The following is a 19117-nucleotide window of genomic DNA, read 5'->3' as shown; positions in this document are numbered from 1 at the left end:
GAAAGCATGGATCCATCCTGCCTTGTATCAGTGGTTCAGGCTGCTGCTGGTGTAATGGTGTGGGAGATACTTTCTTCACACACTTTGGGCTCATTAGAACCAATTGAGCATCATGTTAACGCCACAGCCTACCTGAGTATTGTTGCTGACCATGTCCATCCCTTAATGACCACAGTGTCTCCATCTTCTGATGGCTACTTCCAGCAGGATAATGCACCATGTCATAAAGCGCCAATCATCTCAGACTGGTTTCTTGAACATGACAAGGAGTTCACTGTACTCAAATGTCCTCCACAGTCACCAGAACTCAATCCAATAGAGCACATTTGAGATGTGGTGGAAAGGGAGATTGGCATCATGGATGTGCAGCTGACAAATCTGCAGCAACTGCGTGATGCTATCATGTCAATATGGAGCAAAATCTCTGAGGAATATTTTCAGTACCTTGTTGAATCTATGCTATGAAGGATTAAGGGAGGTCTGAAAATGGGTCCAACCCGGTACTAGTCAGGTGTACCTAATAAAGTGGCCAGTGAGTGTAAGCAGTAACTTAGTTTCACCCATTCAGCAGTAGAGTATTGATAGGAAAATTAAGAAAAAACAGTCAACATCCAGAAGCATTTAACATAACATCACTCCTTATGAGGAAAAGTACAGAACTGAACACCAAACACCTGCCTTATCCTGACAACCAAAAGCGGCAGAGAAAGGGCTTTACTTCATAAGACTGTCATGAAACCTTTATAATCATGATGTGACATGTCATGAATGTGACTGAGACTTCATGCATGCTAATAACTCCCGTCATTAGCTGCCATTTGCTGACTCCTATGAGTTTAAGTCACTGCAATGGCCCACTGCTAATTTAAGCTTGAGATTCCTGATTTAAGATAAAATAAAAGTCAATATTAAAAAAAAAAAGTACTAAAACTGATGAAATTCTTAGATCAGAGGTGGGCAAACTACAGCCCGCGGGCCAGATGCGGGAAACTGAACACTTTCATGCGGCCCACGAGGGAGTTTTTAAAATGCTGCTTCTGAGTAACGGTTTGGTTCACAATTAGTATTTAATGATGCAATACAAGTGAACACCATGTGATGGCAGTATTGCATGCAGCGCAACCAGTAGAATTAGAACACACTCTCGGATATTATAATGCATTGGAATGTTAATGACTGAAAATGAGTCAGGCAAAAAAAAAAAGAAAAATTGACTCTGAATGTCGTGTATTTTAGAAAGAATGGACAACAAAATACTTCTTCACCCATATCGGACAGAAAGCGGTAGGTCTAATATGCCAGGAAAGTATTGCTGTGTTTAAAGATTATGTGGCTGATCAGACCGAACGCGCTTTATGCGTTAAGAGGCGCCTCTTTTGAATGGTTTACTAACAGCCGCGAGGGTTTTGCGCACTGCTTATGCGTCCTGCGTGTCTTGTGTTTTAACCACCTGCTGCGCCTCGCGTTTTTGCCATAGCAGACTCCAGACTTTGACACCCTTGCGAAGAGAGACACCAGGCTCATTGTTCACATTAACACACTCATAATAACAAGACTTGGAATAACAAAGACAAAGATTCTTCTTTCTGTTTTATCTCATAGTTTTATAATGTTTGATATGAGCATATTTAGAAAAGCTCAAATAAGATTGTTGTGACTTTGACTCAAATTATATAATAATTGCTGGTTAAATGTGTTAATTTTTGTCATAGAATATATTTTGCATGCATATATCCACTATAAAAAGTTATTTTATTAAAGATTTGTGGTTTTATGATGATTGATCTGTCTATATTAAGCAGTGCAAATTAGATTATTGTAAATTTGACTGAATAGAAAACTTTGAGAATTATTTTTAATGTGTTAATATGAGATTGTTCCATGCACACTGCCACTATAAATAAATAATTACTTTTTGAAGGATTTGACATGTGGCCCTACACTTGGTTTGCAAAACTCGATGTGGCCCTCTGGTCTAAAAAGTTTGCCCACCACTGGCTTAGATATTAATAACCTCACTGTTATGAATAAACACAATGAATAATTGCACTTCCTATGAGTAATGAATAAACACAAACCTATTAGTTCTTCAGTCTCTTCCTGTTTAATTCTGCAGGGTTCTGGATCACTCATCTTCTCACTGTCCTTCAATAAACTCTGTCTTTGTCTTTCACTGATGGTGGCAGAGCTTCAGGAGAAGAAACAGAGAAATCTGATTCATTTACACTGAATGAGGAATTAAATAGTATGTTAATATCTTATAGGAGACACAAAATATGATCAGGTGATTTTCTCAGCGAGCCGACACCAAGAACATGAACTTAATGTGGCAATTTAACGATCTGAAGACATCAGTATAATGAATGAAAGAAAAACAAGAACTATTGATATGAAGTAAAGAGGATTTTGTTAATTCTGATATTATTAATGAGCCTCAATATAACACAGCATTAAAATAAGTATCTCATTTACATATCAACCAATGAAGTAATTAGATTGCTAGCAGCAGCACATTAATGTACAGAAACTGAGACCCCCCTCAAAAACATTTAAAAAACAAAGAGCACCACAAACTATTACTCGAGTTTTCTGCATCATAGTTCACATATCTGCTGCAGAAGATTACCATTATTCCCTTCACAGATCATATTTAGCGAAATAATCACAAACGTGGAAACCTCACACTGTAAACCCAAACACATTCACTCATATTGTCCTCTCAGAGGTCCTCTCTGCCTGCTGTATTGTTTTGGTCAGCAGACACACAGATAGAGGTGAACTCAATGCAGAAACTAGTCGCAGATTGTCGCTTTAATAAACTGTAAAGTGTGTTTTATTGTTGTGTAAACACGAGAAAAAGCGTCAACGACTCACCTCAGCTCTGCAGACTCGACGCTGAATGAACGCGTCAGTGCTGACGTCATCACGGAGCGGCGGGAACAACGGCGGACTTTTGTTTTGTTGGAGAGAAGGAGAGAATTTATTGCCATTTCAGCTTCCCTGGCTAAGTGATGGCAAAAACACAGATAAAGTTTTGGCAAAACTTTACAAATTACGCACAAACTGTGGAAGACGCAATGGTTATATATATATATATATATATATATATATATATATATATATATATATATATATAAAGAATAAAGAATGTTTGAATTTTCTCAATTAATGTATTAAGTATTTGGCTAAAACAATGATATTATTAAATCAAATCATGAAAAACAGCGTTCCTTGGCAATTCCATACATCTTGTAATGTGAAAGTGAAACCATCAGCAACCTCCACTCCAAAAGTTAATAAAATATAAGAAAACTGTAAGAAATACCAGCTTGAAGCAAATAAATAAAACACATGGCGCAGTTTGTGAGCTCCGTGAATGCAGCATTTTCAAGTCGTTTATAAGGAAATTGAGTGCATGAATGAAAACCTCACGTTTTCTACATGTATACTGTCACTGCATTGCTGGACATTACGTAGCTGTAGTTTATAGGTGAGGATTATGCTAACTGTGTGCACACGTGCCTTATAAAAAATATTGGAATTTATAAACGTACACAAGTAAGACTTGTTTTTTAGCAAAAAAAATAATAATGATAGTTCATTTTATTTATGATGCGCTTTTCTTAAACTCTAAGAGCTACAAGAAATACAAACAACAAACACAAGCGCAACCCAAGACAGAATTACAAGCTAACATAAAATCCCAGTAATGAGCCAAAAGTCACACACAATAATCAATAAAACAATAAAAAGCAAAAGATTACAGATTAAGATGTGTCTTAAGAAGCTTCTTGAAGCAATCCAAAGAAACTGCATTGCTGATAATTGTGGGTAATGTTTTCCATAACTTAAACACACCATAAGAAAAAGCTACACCTCTCATGGTTTTTACACTTCAGTGCAGCAGATCACACATATAATCTGGAGTGAAAAAACCCACGCCAACATGGGGAGAACATGCAAACTCCCAGCCGGGACTCGAACAAGTGACCTTGCAGTTAAGTGACAGTGCTAACCACTGAGCCGCCACGCTGCCCCATGAGGGAGCCTATCAATACTAAATAAAAGTGGACCCAGAACTGATCCCTGTGGGACACCCTGACGCAATGGCACACAGAAAGACAAACAGAGCGCTCGGATAGATATGATGTAAACCAGTTTGACACAGTTCTAGATCAACAGACCCACGAGTGAAGTCTGTCCAACAATATACTGTGACAGATAGTATCGAATGCAGCACTCAGATCTAACAGGACCAAAATGCAGGACTAAAGCTTCTCCTCACTGTGAAGATGAAGGTGTTTCTTAAGACTGTAAAACTTTAAAAATGTCTTGCCGCATCGATCACATTTGAGCTTTTTCACTCCAGTGTGGATCTTCATGTGTTCATTAAGGGTTGATCATCGAGCAAAACTCAACTCGTGAGGTCTCGTGCTGCAGGTATTAGGAGGTTTGCTGAATGTGCAGCTGTCATGCAGTGAGGGGTTTGCGTCTTTTATAATCTACGACTGTTTGTGTTCATTGAACAGTAAGAATGATTAATAAACACATATCAAACAGTCTCTTAAAGGTGACGTTGCGTCTTTGGTATCGGGCTCAGGCGTGCTTTGCTCTCACACTACAAGCGTACCAAAGCCCAAGTGAACCGCTCTCTGGCACACCTCTTCCAACCGGGCCAGAGCTGGCCAACTGAACTGTGCCTAAGCCCGATTCAGAGCACTCACACTTCTCAAACGATTCAGGAAACGGGCCTTGGCATGGTTCAGATAGCATAATGTGAGTGCGCCCTACGGTTTCTCCTTTGTAGATGTTTCTTTAGACCTGAAGGCCTCAAAAATGTTTTACCGCACTGATCACATTTGTGTGTTTTCTCTCCAGTGTGGATCCTCATGTGATCTTTAAGGTGTGATAACTGTGTGAAACTCTTTCCACACTGAGAACAAACGAACGGTTTCTCTCCAGTGTGTGTCCTCGTGTGAGATATATGGTGTGATAATTGTGTGAAACTCTTCCCACACTGAGTACACGTGTACGGTTTCTCTCCAGTGTGAATCCTCACATGTACTTTCAGCTGTTTTGAAGTAGTAAATCTCTTGTTGCAGTGTGAACACACATGCGGTTTCTCTCCAGTGTGGATCTTCTGGTGTTGTTTCAATTCTCCAGATGTGAAATAATTTTTATTGCATGCAAAGCACGCGAACTCTCTCACACCAGTGTGGATCTTCTGATGGTCTTTAAAATGTGATTGCTGAGTAAAACTCTTTCCACACTCAGAACAGGAATAAGGCCTCTCCTTTGTATGAACTCCAAGATGGGTCTTCAGATCTGAAGAACTCAAAAATGTTTTGCTGCATTGATCACATCTGTGTGTTTTCTCTCCAGTGTGGATCCTCTCATGTTTATTCAGGTTTCCTGAACAATTGAAGCTCTTCTCGCAGTATGAACACTTGTAAGGTTTCTCTCCAGTGTGGATCCTCATGTGCCGCTTGAGACTGTATTCGTGGCTGAATCTCTTTCCACATTGAGTGCAGGCGAAACCTTCTACGGCTGTTCTTTCCATTATAAAACTTTCTTCAGTCTTTGTCTGAGCTTTGATTTCAGTTTTGACATGATGTTTCTCCTCATCTTCACTCAGTTCTTCACTCTCCTCCTTCACCATCACATCTGAAAATTAACAAGTCACATTTTAATCTGTTAGTTTTTTACAGCATCTCTTGAAAAGTCAGCCTACCCGAGTATTGTTGCTGACCATGTCCATGCCTTTATGACCACAGTGTCTCCATCTTCTGATGCCTACTTCCAGCAGGATAACGCACCATGTCATAAAGCTTGAATCATCTCAGACTGAATTATTGAACATGACAATGAGTTCACTGTACTCAAATGGCCTCCACAGTCACCAGAACTCAATCCAATAGAGCACATTTGAGATGTGGTGGAAAGGGAGATTGGCATCATGGATGTGCAGCCGACAAATCTGCAGAAACTGCGTGATGCTATCATGTCAATACGGAGCAAAATCCCTGAGGAATATTTCCAGTACCTTGTTGCATCTACGCCATGAAGGTTTAAGGCAGTTCTGAATGCAAAACGGGTCCAACCTGGTACTAGTCAGGTGTACGTAATAAAGTGACCGGTGAATGTAAGCAGTAACTTAGTTTCGCCCATTCAGCAGTAGAGTATTGATAGGAAAAAAATTTGGAAAAAAAAAGTTTAACATCCAGAAGCATTTAACATAACATTACTCCTTGTGAGGAAAAGTACAGAACTGAACACCAAACACCTGCCTTATCCTGAAAATTAAAACCAAAAGCGGCAGAGAAAGGGCTTTACTTCATAAGACTGTCATGAAACCTTTATAATCATGATGTGACATGTCATGAATGTGACTGAGACTTCATGCATGCTTATAACGCCCGTCATTAGCTGTCATTTGCGGACTCCTATGAGTTTTTAAGCCACCACAATGGCCCACCGCTAATTTGAGCTTGAGATTCCTGATTTAATGTGAATATTAAACACACAGTATGATAATGTAAAACCTCCAGCAGTAGAAGTAAGCTGGTCTGCGTGATTCTAGGGTAATGATTATGAAATGGTTGTGTACAGCGTTACATTAACTTTGTAGGTGCATATCCATGGGGCCTATATACAATATGTATCTCAGCTCATTCACTGAACACAAAACAATTATAATGTTTGAGATGTAAAGTTAATTTAAGCAGGTCCCATATTCTAAATACGAAAAATGTTAAGATAAAATAAAAGTCAATATGAAAAAAAAGGATTAAATCTAATAAAGTGCTTAAATATTAACATCCTCGCTGTTTTACAGCCTTGTTATTGAAGAGTAATGAATCTTAAACACAAACCTATTAGTTCTTCAGTCTCTTCCTGTTTAATTCTGCAGGGTTCTGGATCACTCATCTTCTCACTGTCCTTCAATAAACTCTGTCTTTGTCTTTCACTGATGGCGGCAGAGCTTCAGGAGAAGAAACAAGAGAAATCTGATTCATTTACACTGATTGAGGAAATAAAACATTATGGTGTTAAATCTTATAGGAGACACAAAATATGATCAGGTAATTTGCTCAGTGAGCTGAAGTCAATAAAATTAACTTATGAATGAGAGAAAAACAAGAACTATTGACATGAAATAAAGAGGATTTTCTTAATTTTGATAATACTGATGAGCATTTATCTCTTGTTTTATATCAACCAATAAATTAGGTTGCTAGCAGAGCACATTAATCTACAGGAACTGGGAACTAAACTCAAACACATTCACTCATATCTTCCTCTCAGAGCTCCTCTCTGCCTGCTGTATTGTTTTGGTCAGCAGACACACAGATAGAGGTGAACTCAATGCAGAAACTAGTCGCAGATTGTCGCTTTAATGAACTGTAAAGTGTGTTTTATTGTTGTGTAAACACGAGAAAAAGCGTCAACGACTCACCTCAGCTCTGAAGACTCGACGCTGAATGAACGCATCAGCGCTGACGTCATCACGGCGAGGCGGGAAGAACGGCGGACTTTTGTTTTGATTTTTAAGAATGTAAAATTTTTATGGCCCGTTTCGCTAGAGAGAGGGGGAGAGAATTTAGCTTTTATTGCCATTTCAGCTTCTGTGGCTATGTCATGGCAAAAAAGGAGATCAAGTTTTGGCAAAACTTTACAAATTACGCATAAACTGTGGAAGACTCAACGCAATAGTGATATATATATATATATATATATATATATATATATATATATATATATATATATATATATATATATATATATATACATATGTATGTAGTATAAGTAGCTGTAGTTTATAGGTGAGGATTGTGCTGTTTGCACACATGCCTTATAAAAAATATTAAAATTTATAAATGTACACAAGTAAGACCTTTTTTTTTAACAAAGAACATAATAATGATAGTTCATTTTATTTATGATGCGCTTTTCTTAAACTCAAAGAGCTACAAGAAATACAAACAACAAATACAAATGCATCCCAAGACAGAATTACAAGCTTACATAAAATCCCAGTAATGAGCCAAAAATCACACACAATAATCAATAAAACAATAAAAAGCAAAAGATTACAGATTAAGATGTGTCTTAAGAAGCTTCTAAAAGCAATCCAAAGAAACTGCATTGCTGATAATTGTGGGTAATGCTGTCCATAACTTAAACACACCATAAGAAAAAGCTCCACCTCTCATGGTTTTTACACTTCAGTGCAGCAGATCACACGTGTAATCTGGATTGAATCAATGTACTGCTTTGTAGGCATGGGCGGGTATAAGATTCTGACGATATCATACCCTTGGATTAAAATATCACGGTTACACGGTTTCGAGGTATTGTGATCACTGCTCTAAAATATATTCTTCATAAATGTCTGGGTAAAAACAAAACACAATTTAGTGATTTCCCCTTTAAACACAATATATTTTATTTTGAGAAACGTTTAAAATATTTTGGATCAGTAAACATCTCAAGCTAAATAATTCAAATGATTAATTGTCCTAAAAAAAGGGCACATATACCTTAGGAACAGTATAGCAGAAAATTGAGAGTTTTAAAACCTTGACTTTTCCAAACCGCGATAAACCTTGAAAACGGTTATCGTCCAATGCCTACTGCTTTGTAGATTAAAATCAGAGTCTTAAAATCAATACATGAGTGATCAGGGAGCCAATGGAGATGCTGAAGCACTGGAGTAATGTGCAGTGGTGTAAAGAAACCAACTACAAATACTCAAATTACTGTAATTGAGTAGTTTCACTCAGGAATTGTAGTTTACTAAGTAGTTTTAAAAATGTGTACTTTCACTTTCACTTGAGTACATTTTTAGTGCTGTTACTCCACTATTTTCCTTCAACCTACCATCACGAAGTCATTTTTTTATTTAGTGAAGTTTTTTTATAAACTAAAGTTGCGTTCACACTAGAGTTTGAGCATGCGAAATTCTGTCGTACGGCGCTGCAGAAAGGGGCGGGATTAAACAAGATGATTAGACATTTAACAAAAGCCAGCAATTGCTCCATATTTAAATTTTCTGACCAGAGAGGTCCTGTTTTGATCCTCGATTGGTCTCACGCAGTCAAGTGATGCGATTTCGCAGGTCAGAGTTCACCAAACTTGAACTTTGCACCGCAGCGAACTGCGAAACAACGCATGACCCTGCGTTTCCGGTCTGACGCATTTGTGTCCGTATGAATGGAAGTCTATGGGGAGAAAACTCAAGTGTGACCGCAGCTTAATTTCGAGAGGAGCACGTGCTTATGATTGATCACAGCTGGTCCTGCATTAACTAACACATGATTCACCAATCAGACGATTCCTAACTCAATACAAATAACCAGAGTATCTTACTTTAGTTATCTTCAGCTTGAAGAATCCCCTTCCACCCTTACTCCTCCACCTTTCCCTCTATAGGGCAGCACAGTGGCCCAGTGGTCAGCACTGTTGCCTCACAGACAGAACGTCACTGGTTCAAATCCCTAACAAGCCAGTTGTCGTTTCTGGGTGGAGTGGACATGTTCTCTCTGTACTTGCATGGGTTTGCCCCGGGTTCTCAGGTTTCCTCCCACAATCCAAAAACATGTGTCATATGTGAATTGATCAATCTAAATTAGCATTATTGTCGAGCTCAACCAGCAGAATATCTCTATGTAGCATTTTATAATCTGTCATCAGCTCTAAAAAAGGGGGAAGTTCTCGAGATCTACCTGAGCTCAAACTCCCCTCTCGTCCTGCAAATGGGAAGGAGCCTCGGGCTCGAGAATCTTATAAACTCAGGACTCCCTCCCATGTCAACCACGCTTTATTATCACTCATAAGTGTAAACTCACACACACACACACTTATACACTACTTACCTAATTCACCTATAGTGCATGTGTTTGGACTGTGAGGGAAATGGGAGCAACCGGAGGAAACCCACGCCAACATGGGGAGAACATGCAAACTCCACACAGAAATGCCAACTGGCCCAGCTGGGACTCGAACAAGCGATCTTCTTGCAGTGAGGCGACAGTGCTAACCTCTGAGCCACCCCATAAGGGAGCATGTAAATACTAAATAAAAATGGACACAGAACTGATCCCTGTGGGACACCCTGACGCAATGGCACACAGAAAGACAAACTGAGAGCGTTCAGAAAGACATGATGTAAACCAGTTTGACACAGTTCCAGATCAACAGACCCACGAGTGAAGTCTGTCCAACAATATACTGTGACATATAGTATCGAATGCAGCACTCAGATCTAAATGCAGGACTAAAGCTTCTCCTCAGTATGAACATCAAGGTGCTTCTTAAGCTCGTAAGGCCTAAAAAATGTCTTGCTGCATCGATCACATTTGTGCTTTTTCACTCCAGTGTGGATCTTCATGTGTTCATTAAGGGTTGATGATCGAGCAAAACTCTTCCAACACTGAGTACATTTGTACGGTTTCTCTCCAGTGTGAATCCTCACATGTGCTTTCAGAGGTCCTGAATGAGTAAATCTCTTGTTGCAGTGTGAACACACATGCGGTTTCTCTCCAGTGTGGATCTTCTGGTGCTTTTTCAAGTCTCCTAATGTAAAAAAATTCTTCTTACATGCAAAGCACACAAACTCTCTCACTCCAGTGTGGATCTTCTGATGTGTTTTAAAATGGAATTGCTGAGTAAAACTCTTTCCACACTCAGAGCAGGAATAAGGCTTCTCCTTCGTATGAAGTCTAAGATGTCTCTTCAGATCTGAAGGCCTCGAAAATGTTTTATCGCACTGTTCACATTTGTGAGGTCTCTCTCCAGTGTGGATCCTCATGTGTCCTATATGGTGTGATAATTGAGTGAAACTCTTCCCACACTGAGTACATGTGAACGGTTTCTCTCCAGTGTGAGTCCTCTTGTGTGTTTCCATTGTTTGTAACCGTCTGAATCTCTTGTCGCAGTGTGAACACTTGTACGGTCTCTCTCCAGTGTGAATCCTCTGGTGCAGCTTCAAGCCTTCAGCTCTACTAAAAGTCTTCTCACACCCAAAGCACACAAACGCTCTCACACTAGTGTGAATCTTTTGATGTTTTTTTAAACTGGACATTATTGTAAAACTCTTTCCACACTCAGAACAGGAATAGCACTTATCCTTTTTATGATCTCGAAGATGTTTATTAAAATCTGAAAAATTTAAAAATGTTTTGCTGCAGTGATCACATCTGTGTGTTTTCTCTCCAGTGTGGATCCTCTCATGTTTATTCAGGTTTCCTGAACAATTGAAGCTCTTGGTGCAATATGAACACTTGAAAGGTTTCTCTCCAGTGTGGACCATCTCATGTGTTCTCAGGTTTCCTAGATTGTTGAATCTCTTGCCACAGTGTGAACACTGGTAAGGTTTCTCTCCAGTGTGGATCATCATGTGACGCTTGAGATAGCATTCGTGGCTGAAACTCTTTCCACACTGAGTGCAGGTGAAACATTTCACGGCTGTTCTTTCCATTGAAAAACTATCTTCAGTCTTTGTGTGAGTTTCTTCTTCACTCTTGACATGATGTTTCTCCTCATCTTCACTCAGTTCTTCACTCTCCTCCTTCACCATCACATCTGAAAATTAATAAGTCACATTTTAAAAGGCTAGTTTACTACAGCATATGCCACTTTGGGCTAGTTTTTAACCATAATGTCTGTTTCTTACTCATTTTGCTGCCTGTGGGTTAAATTTGGGCGCAGATGTGACCGAGATGTAACTGAGAATACGGTCATTCTTCAAAATAAAAGGTTTTTCAAAACAAAAGATCATTCAGGATCAGATAATAAATAAAACGAAAATAATTACTGATTTATTATGCGGCCCGGAAACAACTGATCCACAGATTGGTACCGGCCTGCCACCCAGTAGTTGAGGAGCACTGGTGAGCATTACATCAACTTTTTAGGTGGAGATCTATGAGCTTAAATAAAATATTCTCTCAAATATGTCTCTCAACTAGGCTTGGGCGGTATCCAAATTTTGATACAGTCAAACTTCCTCCCTATTTTACCTCGGTATCCGGTATTACCATGCACAATTAAAAAAATTATGATGTAAGGCTCAGACAGCATCACCAAACTGTTGGCTTGTGCCTAAACCATTCAGAAACTGAATACCGCAAATGCGACCCTAGGTTCGCGGTCACCTGTTTGTCTTGTTCATATTAGAGATCTGCGAGGGACGCTCTCATTCACACACACACACACACACACACACACAGAGCACCAAGCGACACACAGCATCACGCTCTCTCTCATTCACACACACATAAACAGCATCCATGCGGTTGCCCGTGTGCTCGCTCGGGAGCGTTATTGTTAGACCGCGTGCCCGCTCCCATTCAAATTACAGAGTTACCGACCGCTCCAGCGCTTTATTCAGAAATTTATTCCCGCACCACAAGAAATCTGGTCGGGTCCTGCGACACAGCAGACGTCTAGTTCGTATTTACGTCTCCCTTTTCATTCAGTTGAAACCCGAAGTACTGCCAAACTGCAGAGGTTGTGTTCTTTTTCAAGACCAGGTCACTTGGTGCACGACTCGCCATCTTACCTCACCTCTCTCTCTCTTCCACACTGTCCCGTGTTGACAGTCACGCATATGCGTTTTTAGGGATTAAATAAATAATATTTATTATTTAATACCTGTCTCCTATTTATGTGCATTGTTTTTATGATGGTATAACAGTATTGAAACTGACACCGCTGCTATTTTTAGATCCCGCGGTATACCATATTACCGTTTTACTGCCCAAGCCTACTCTCAACTCATTCACCGTCAATAAAACGTGTCATTATAATTGTGCTGTTTAATGTCACTTGATTAAAATCAAAACAATCATGTTTGATATGTAAAGTTAATTTCAGGTCCCATATTCTAAACACAGAAATTGTTGACATAAAATAAAAGCTAATACAAAAAAGTACTAAAATCGATAAAGTGTCTAAATATTAACAACCTCACTGTTATCTTCAGCCTCAATATTGAAGAGTAATGAATAAACACAAACCTATTAGTTCTTCAGTCTCTTCCTGTTTAATTCTGCAGGGTTCTGGATCACTCATCTTCTCACTGTCCTTCAGTAAACTCTGTCTTTGTCTTTCACTGATGGCGGCAGAGCTTCAGGAGAAGAAACAAGAGAAATCTGATTCATTTACACTGATTGAGGCAATAAATAACATGATGTTATATCTTCTAGGTGATAAAAGTGATTGTGTTATTTGCTTTAGTCAGCTGACACCAATAAAATGAACTTAATGTTACAATTATTAATGTGAATGAGGTGAAAATATGATTATAAACACTCATTAAACAGCCATTCAGGATTAGCAGCAAAGCTCATTTTATACTTGTTTGCAGACTTGAATGGTTGAATTATTGAGTTACTATTGAGATTAATGACAAAATATTTTCACAATCATATCAACATCTAGGGTAAACATCAAGCGTTTACACTAATAAAGTGATTAGATCGTTAACAGCAGCACATTTATGTTCAGAAACTGGAAACTCACAAAAAACATTCAGAAAATAAAGAGCAGCATTTACTGCTAAATGTTTTCTGCCTCAAAGTTCATATATCTGCGGCAATAATCCCATTATTTCTCTTCACACATCATATTACTAACTAAAAACTTGTTTAAGCTTTAGAGCCGACTGTCACAACACGAACACAGAAAAACCCAAACACATTCACTCATATTGTCCTCTCAGAGCTCCTCTCTGCCTGCTGTATTGTTTTGGTCAGCAGACACACAGATAGAGGTGAACTCAATGCAGAAACTAGTCGCAGGTTGTCGCTTTAATAAACTGTAAAGTGTGTTTTATTGTTGTGTAAACACGAGAAAAAGCGTCAACGACTCACCTCAGCTCTGAAGACTCGACGCTGAGTGAGCGCGTCAGTGCTGACGTCATCACGACGGGCGGGAGCAAAAGAGAATCGTAAAAAACTGAAGAAAGTATGGTAACGAATACGTTTTTTATAAGTAATAAAGTAAGACAAGTATCTTTTAAAATCTTACACAGAATTTATCCTGTAGAAGAGTTATTTGAACGATTTGAAAACTCGTGAGATTTTTGTGGTATTGTTAAAGAATCTGTTACTCATCTGATTTTTCAATGTGTATACTCAAAGACTATTTTGGATTGTTGCTTCTAACTTTATTTCAGGGACATTTGGTACACAAATACAAATTGGTTATATGATGTCATATTTGCTTTAGTACAAGATGGAATTGATTTAAAAAGTACAACATATTTTCTTATACAACTGATAATATTACTTGGAAAATACCATATACCATACCTTTTCTCATGAGCCACGGCTGTGTTCAAAATGACATTAATGTTTTCAAAGCACACTGTAAAGGGAGCGCAATTGTAAACATGAAAATCGCTCAAACTGAACTGTAAAAATACTTTGAAATCAAATTACACCTACTTACTGTTTATTCTTAAATCATTCCAAGTTTAAATGTTGGAATGCTCTAAATGAATAGGGCATAGGGGGATAACTGGGAATAGAACACAGCAGGAACACTGTTTCCAACTACAGCTCCACATGTGTAGTTGCAAGCATACACGTTTGCGACGCAGTTTGTGAATGCTAGTTTCAATGATGGAGTTGGGAAATGCCAAACCAAAGAAATATACCTGTAACAACGAAACTTGCGACCTTAGTTGGTTAATGATGGTTTTCAGAAATGCACCCCTGGCTAGTAGTTTTCACTATTCACACTTTTGTTGTTGGGAAAATACATATAATATGCATAAATTTGATTTTGGCATGCTAAATTTGCTTGATTTAGATTTTGTCATTTCCACATTCCTCCTCACTCATTGAACTTTTTTCCATGTTGTGACCTTGCTCACATGCTTATAATCTGAATATATGTAAAAGACACTTGTCGGATGTTATTTTAGAGAACAAGTGTGAGGTTCAGCTGTGTTCTTGGTGTCATTTTTTTGTCTGATTCAGTTTCAAACTGTGATACAGTTAACAGCTACTGTTTGCACTGCGCAAAAGTGCACGCTTGTAGAGGCGGGGCATGGTGACGTGGAGCCGATTCACAGCACATTATGTTAGCTGACCAATCAGAGCCTCTCTGAGGCGGGCCTTTCAGAGGAACTAGGAAATATGACAGTGGTTTTCATGTTAGCTGAGTAGCTGTAAATAATCAAAGTAAGGCATATGAAAAAATAGCATGAGTTTTGTTTAACAAACGAAGCATGAGCACACATTGCTTTGCATCTTATAAACAGAACACAGCCTTAAAAATACACTCTGGATCACCCATTTAAACAAATTATAATCTTTATAACACTCTTCTCACACACAAAGTAGCCCTACCTCAAATGTTTATTTAGAAAAGGCTCAATAATACATTGGACAGATCCTCAACACACTGATTTCTTCCCTTTGTGCTGCTGTTTTAGAAGTGTCCGCAGATACCGGAGGGCTGCGTGTTGTGCCTCAGTGATGCATCAAGCACTTCATTCACGCGCCGGCTGCGCACATGCGACGTGTGCCGATCCATAAGATTATTCTCACTTCTCTCAAGTTTATTCTTCAGAGTGTTTGTAAAGCCTGGCTCATTGTGGTCAAAGTAGTTGATTAAATTAATAAAAGTGAAACTGAAGGCGCAATATGGATTGTCATTACAGAAAGTTATTTAGCCTATTATAGGCTATGCTAAAACTGTGAATATTTCACTGCAAATGTATTTATATTAAGGTTTTATTTGACAGACCTTTTTTGTCAGTTTTTGTCAGTTGAAGCATATAAGCAGACCTTGTTTAGGACTTTCTCAGTCTCACTCACAGCGAGATTTGGCGAGGGATTATTGGCGAAGTAAAACTGGCCTCAGACGGTTTAGTTTACTCTGCGTCAAACCTCCAGGAAACTGTCAGGCTTTGCTAAAAGGCTGATTATTTTACCAACAATTCAAGAGTTCCCACTTAGATATGCTTGGCGTATAAAGCAGGTTTGGCATGCTGTCCCGGGAGAGAACCCTGAGCTCGGAGATATTTGAGCCTAGGTCTCTCGCCCGGTCGATAAGCATATCAGGAGATCCGAGATCAGGTAGGTCTCGAGAGCTCCCCCTTTAGAAAAGGGAGGAAAAGGAGGAGATGGGGTGGAAGGGGGGATTCTTCCAAATGAAGATAGAAACAGTAGGGAGAAAATGATCCATTTATAGTAAACTAGGATCACTCTGATTGGATTATTACTGATTACAGATGAGTGACAAGACGTGCTCAATCATATCACGTGCTCCTCTCAAAATTAGTTTATGAAACTACACTTATTGTCAATAATAGTAGCCTATTACAGATTTCAATAAAAAATCTTAATATTAAAAAAGGAAACATAAGCTGGACCACAACAGATCAATGTCATAGAGAATGCTTAAATAACGTAGCCTAGTTTACAGCAAGCATCATGTTTTTAGCTTGATTGTGCCCTCTGTCGTGTATAGGCCTATAGGTCTGTTATTTTTTACTTAAGAAGAAATATTATTTGAGTTTAGCACCAGAGCTATAGTATGCCAAACTGTATTATGCTTGGAGTGGGGGGGGGAGCAACAAAAAAATCTGTATTGATTGATACTCAGAATTTTGGTATCGAGATTGGATCGTTTCCAAAGAATATGGTGTCGGTGCATCCCTAGTGTAAAACTATTTCCTAAAGAACATACCTAGAGCTTCTCCTTTGTATGAACTCTAAGATGTTTCTTCAGCTGTGAAGACCTCAAAAATGTTCTGCCGCAGTGATCACATTTGTGCGTTTTCTCTCCAGTGTGGATCAGCATGTGTTCACTAAGGGATGATGAAACTCTGAAACTCTTCCCACACTGAGCACACGCGTACGGTCTCTCTCCAGTGTGGATCCGCTCATGTGCTTTCAGGTGTGCTAAATGAATAAATGTGTTGTTGCAGTGTGAACACACGTAAGGCCTCTCTCCAGTGTGAATCTTCTGGTGCTGTTTCAAGCCTCCAAATGTATTGAAACTCTTCCCACACTGAATACATGTGAACGGTTTCTCTCCAGTGTGGATCCTCTCGTGTGCTTTCAGATGTTCTGAATGAGCGAATGTTTTATTGCAGTGTGAACACACGAAAGGTTTCTCTCCAGTGTGAGTCATCCGGTGTCGCTTCAAGCCTCCAGCTCTAATAAAACTCTTCCCACAGTCAGAGCACACAAACTCTCTCACACCAGTGTGGATCTTCTGATGTTTTTTTAAATTTGACGGCTGTCTAAAACTCTTCCCACACTCAGAGCATGAATACGGCTTCACAACTGAATGAACTTCGAGATGTTTCTTCAGTTCAGAAGGCCATAAAAAAGTTTTGCCGCACTGATCACACTTGTGTGTTTTCTCTCCAGTGTGGATCAGCATGTGTCGATAAAGGTTTGGTGATTGTTTGAAACTCTTCCCACACTGAGTACATGTGAACAGTTTTTCTCCATTGTGGATCAGCATATGACGCTTGAGTCTACATTGGTGCATGAAACTCTTTCCACACCGAGTGCAGATGAAACCATTTACGGCTGTTCTTATCATTGAAAAACGATCTTCAGTCTTTGTCTGAGCTTCGATTTCAGTTTTGACATGATGTTTCTCCTCATCTTCACTCAGTTCTTCACTCTCCTCCTTCACAATCACATCTGAAAATTAACAAGTTACATCTTAAGAGTCTAGTTTATACAGCATATGTTAAAACGAGGGCTGTCAATTGAACTAAATCACACTTTTTTTTGTAATTAATCATAATTAATCATGATTAAAAGCCGTAATTATTACAGAAATAAAAACACAGGCATGTAAGTGCCATTTGAATTTCAAAACAATCAATGCCAATAACAAACAAAAATGATTTCCATGTTGGATTCCAAGTGGACTACAAATAAAAAATCCAAAATACAGGCATTGCAAATATGGAAATTGGAAAATTATAATAATAAAGTACAATGAATACAATTGTTTGTATTCAATAAGGATGTATTGTGAGTTGAGAACATTAATAATTGTAATGGAAATTCATTTATATTTTTCAGATGTACATGCATTTTCTATATTTATTAACTTGCCTGTTGTGTGACTACTCTATCCTTGTCCTTCATCTTATGCTTTTATCATGAAAGGCTGTTTGCTATATGGTGTGTAAGGGGCATGTGTCAGAACGGTTGAAACACCTGTTGCAAACATGGTATGGTTTGTAAGGGGCATGGGTCAGAGTGGAGAAACAGTTAACGCAAACATGGTACAACCTGATTAGAAGTGACCTCGTAAGCAGTTCAAGGAAGAAATCAGATATAAGGGAGAGCACACTGTTTCAAGTGTCTCACTCTGTAGAAACTGTCGTTGCTGTATGATTGTGACCTTCTTTGCAAAGAATAAAGCTTTAAAAAATAACCCTGGGTGAGACTTTGTCTTCTTTACCACAGAGAACGCCTCATTAAAGAAAAATTGCCACTACATTATAAAGTAGAAACAATTTAGCTTAGTCCTCCTTAACATTTAGCTAGTTGCTAAGACAATCCAGTCTATTGACATTATCGGGGGACAATGTGGCCCTTTTTTTAATGATGTGACCTGAGAGTGAGAACAGTCTCTCACAAGCAGAATCACTGAATCATTATATAAATTACGGTGCCTAATTTTGGTGCTGTGAAAGGATGCAAGAAGCACCAAGGGTAACATCAAAGGCACGTGCCAAAGACTATAGACTTCTTACAGGGACTTTGGTCACACCATCTCTAAACATCTCTAAACAGATACGGACAATGATGTCGGTGTTAGGCGTTTGCTCTTGTTGCTAGGAAACGCACACATACACACACAGACAACGTGCGCAATACAGCGCGCCCGGCGAGTGACTCCCTTCAGAGTTATCAACATGCACGATTGCGTTCATCAAATTTGAAATATTAAATATGATTTATTAAATGAGTATTTAACTTTAAAAGACACAGATTATCTCTTGCGTCTACTGCGTCCATGGTTTAGATTTTTACAGGTCGGAGATCAGCTCTTAGTGGTTTAGGGCCTGATCCCCAAGAACTATGCCACCATCCATATCTGGAGCTAGTTACAATACTTCATTGAC

At 38.9% G+C, this 19117-nt stretch overlaps 2 protein-coding genes across 2 annotated transcripts in view; both read right to left on the bottom strand.

Annotated features, from left to right (window-relative positions):
* Positions 1 to 3677: 3677 nt before the first annotated feature.
* On the bottom strand, positions 3678 to 13134 carry LOC130216556 (zinc finger protein 271-like). The gene is made up of 4 exons (XM_056448452.1): positions 13020 to 13134; positions 10284 to 11583; positions 10203 to 10215; positions 3678 to 5650 (listed from the first exon to the last, which is right to left on the bottom strand). The coding sequence occupies exons 1-4, from the start codon at positions 13072 to 13074 to the stop codon at positions 4763 to 4765; spliced, it is 2256 nt and encodes a 751-aa protein (XP_056304427.1). The 5' UTR covers positions 13075 to 13134; the 3' UTR covers positions 3678 to 4762.
* A 2216-nt stretch (positions 13135 to 15350) lies between these two features.
* Positions 15351 to 19117, bottom strand: part of LOC130215625 (gastrula zinc finger protein XlCGF17.1-like) — a 47335-nt gene continuing 43568 nt past the window's right edge. Inside the window, exon 2 of the mRNA XM_056447472.1 lies at positions 15351 to 17675. Coding sequence (XP_056303447.1) covers positions 16705 to 17675 — 971 coding nt within the window. The 3' untranslated portion in view covers positions 15351 to 16704. The remainder of the gene's footprint in view (positions 17676 to 19117) is intronic.

The sequence above is a fragment of the Danio aesculapii genome, chromosome 22 (genome assembly GCF_903798145.1).
Source record: "Danio aesculapii chromosome 22, fDanAes4.1, whole genome shotgun sequence".
NCBI classification, from domain to species: domain Eukaryota; kingdom Metazoa; phylum Chordata; class Actinopteri; order Cypriniformes; family Danionidae; genus Danio; species Danio aesculapii.
This window is presented reverse-complemented; position numbering and strand designations above follow the sequence as displayed.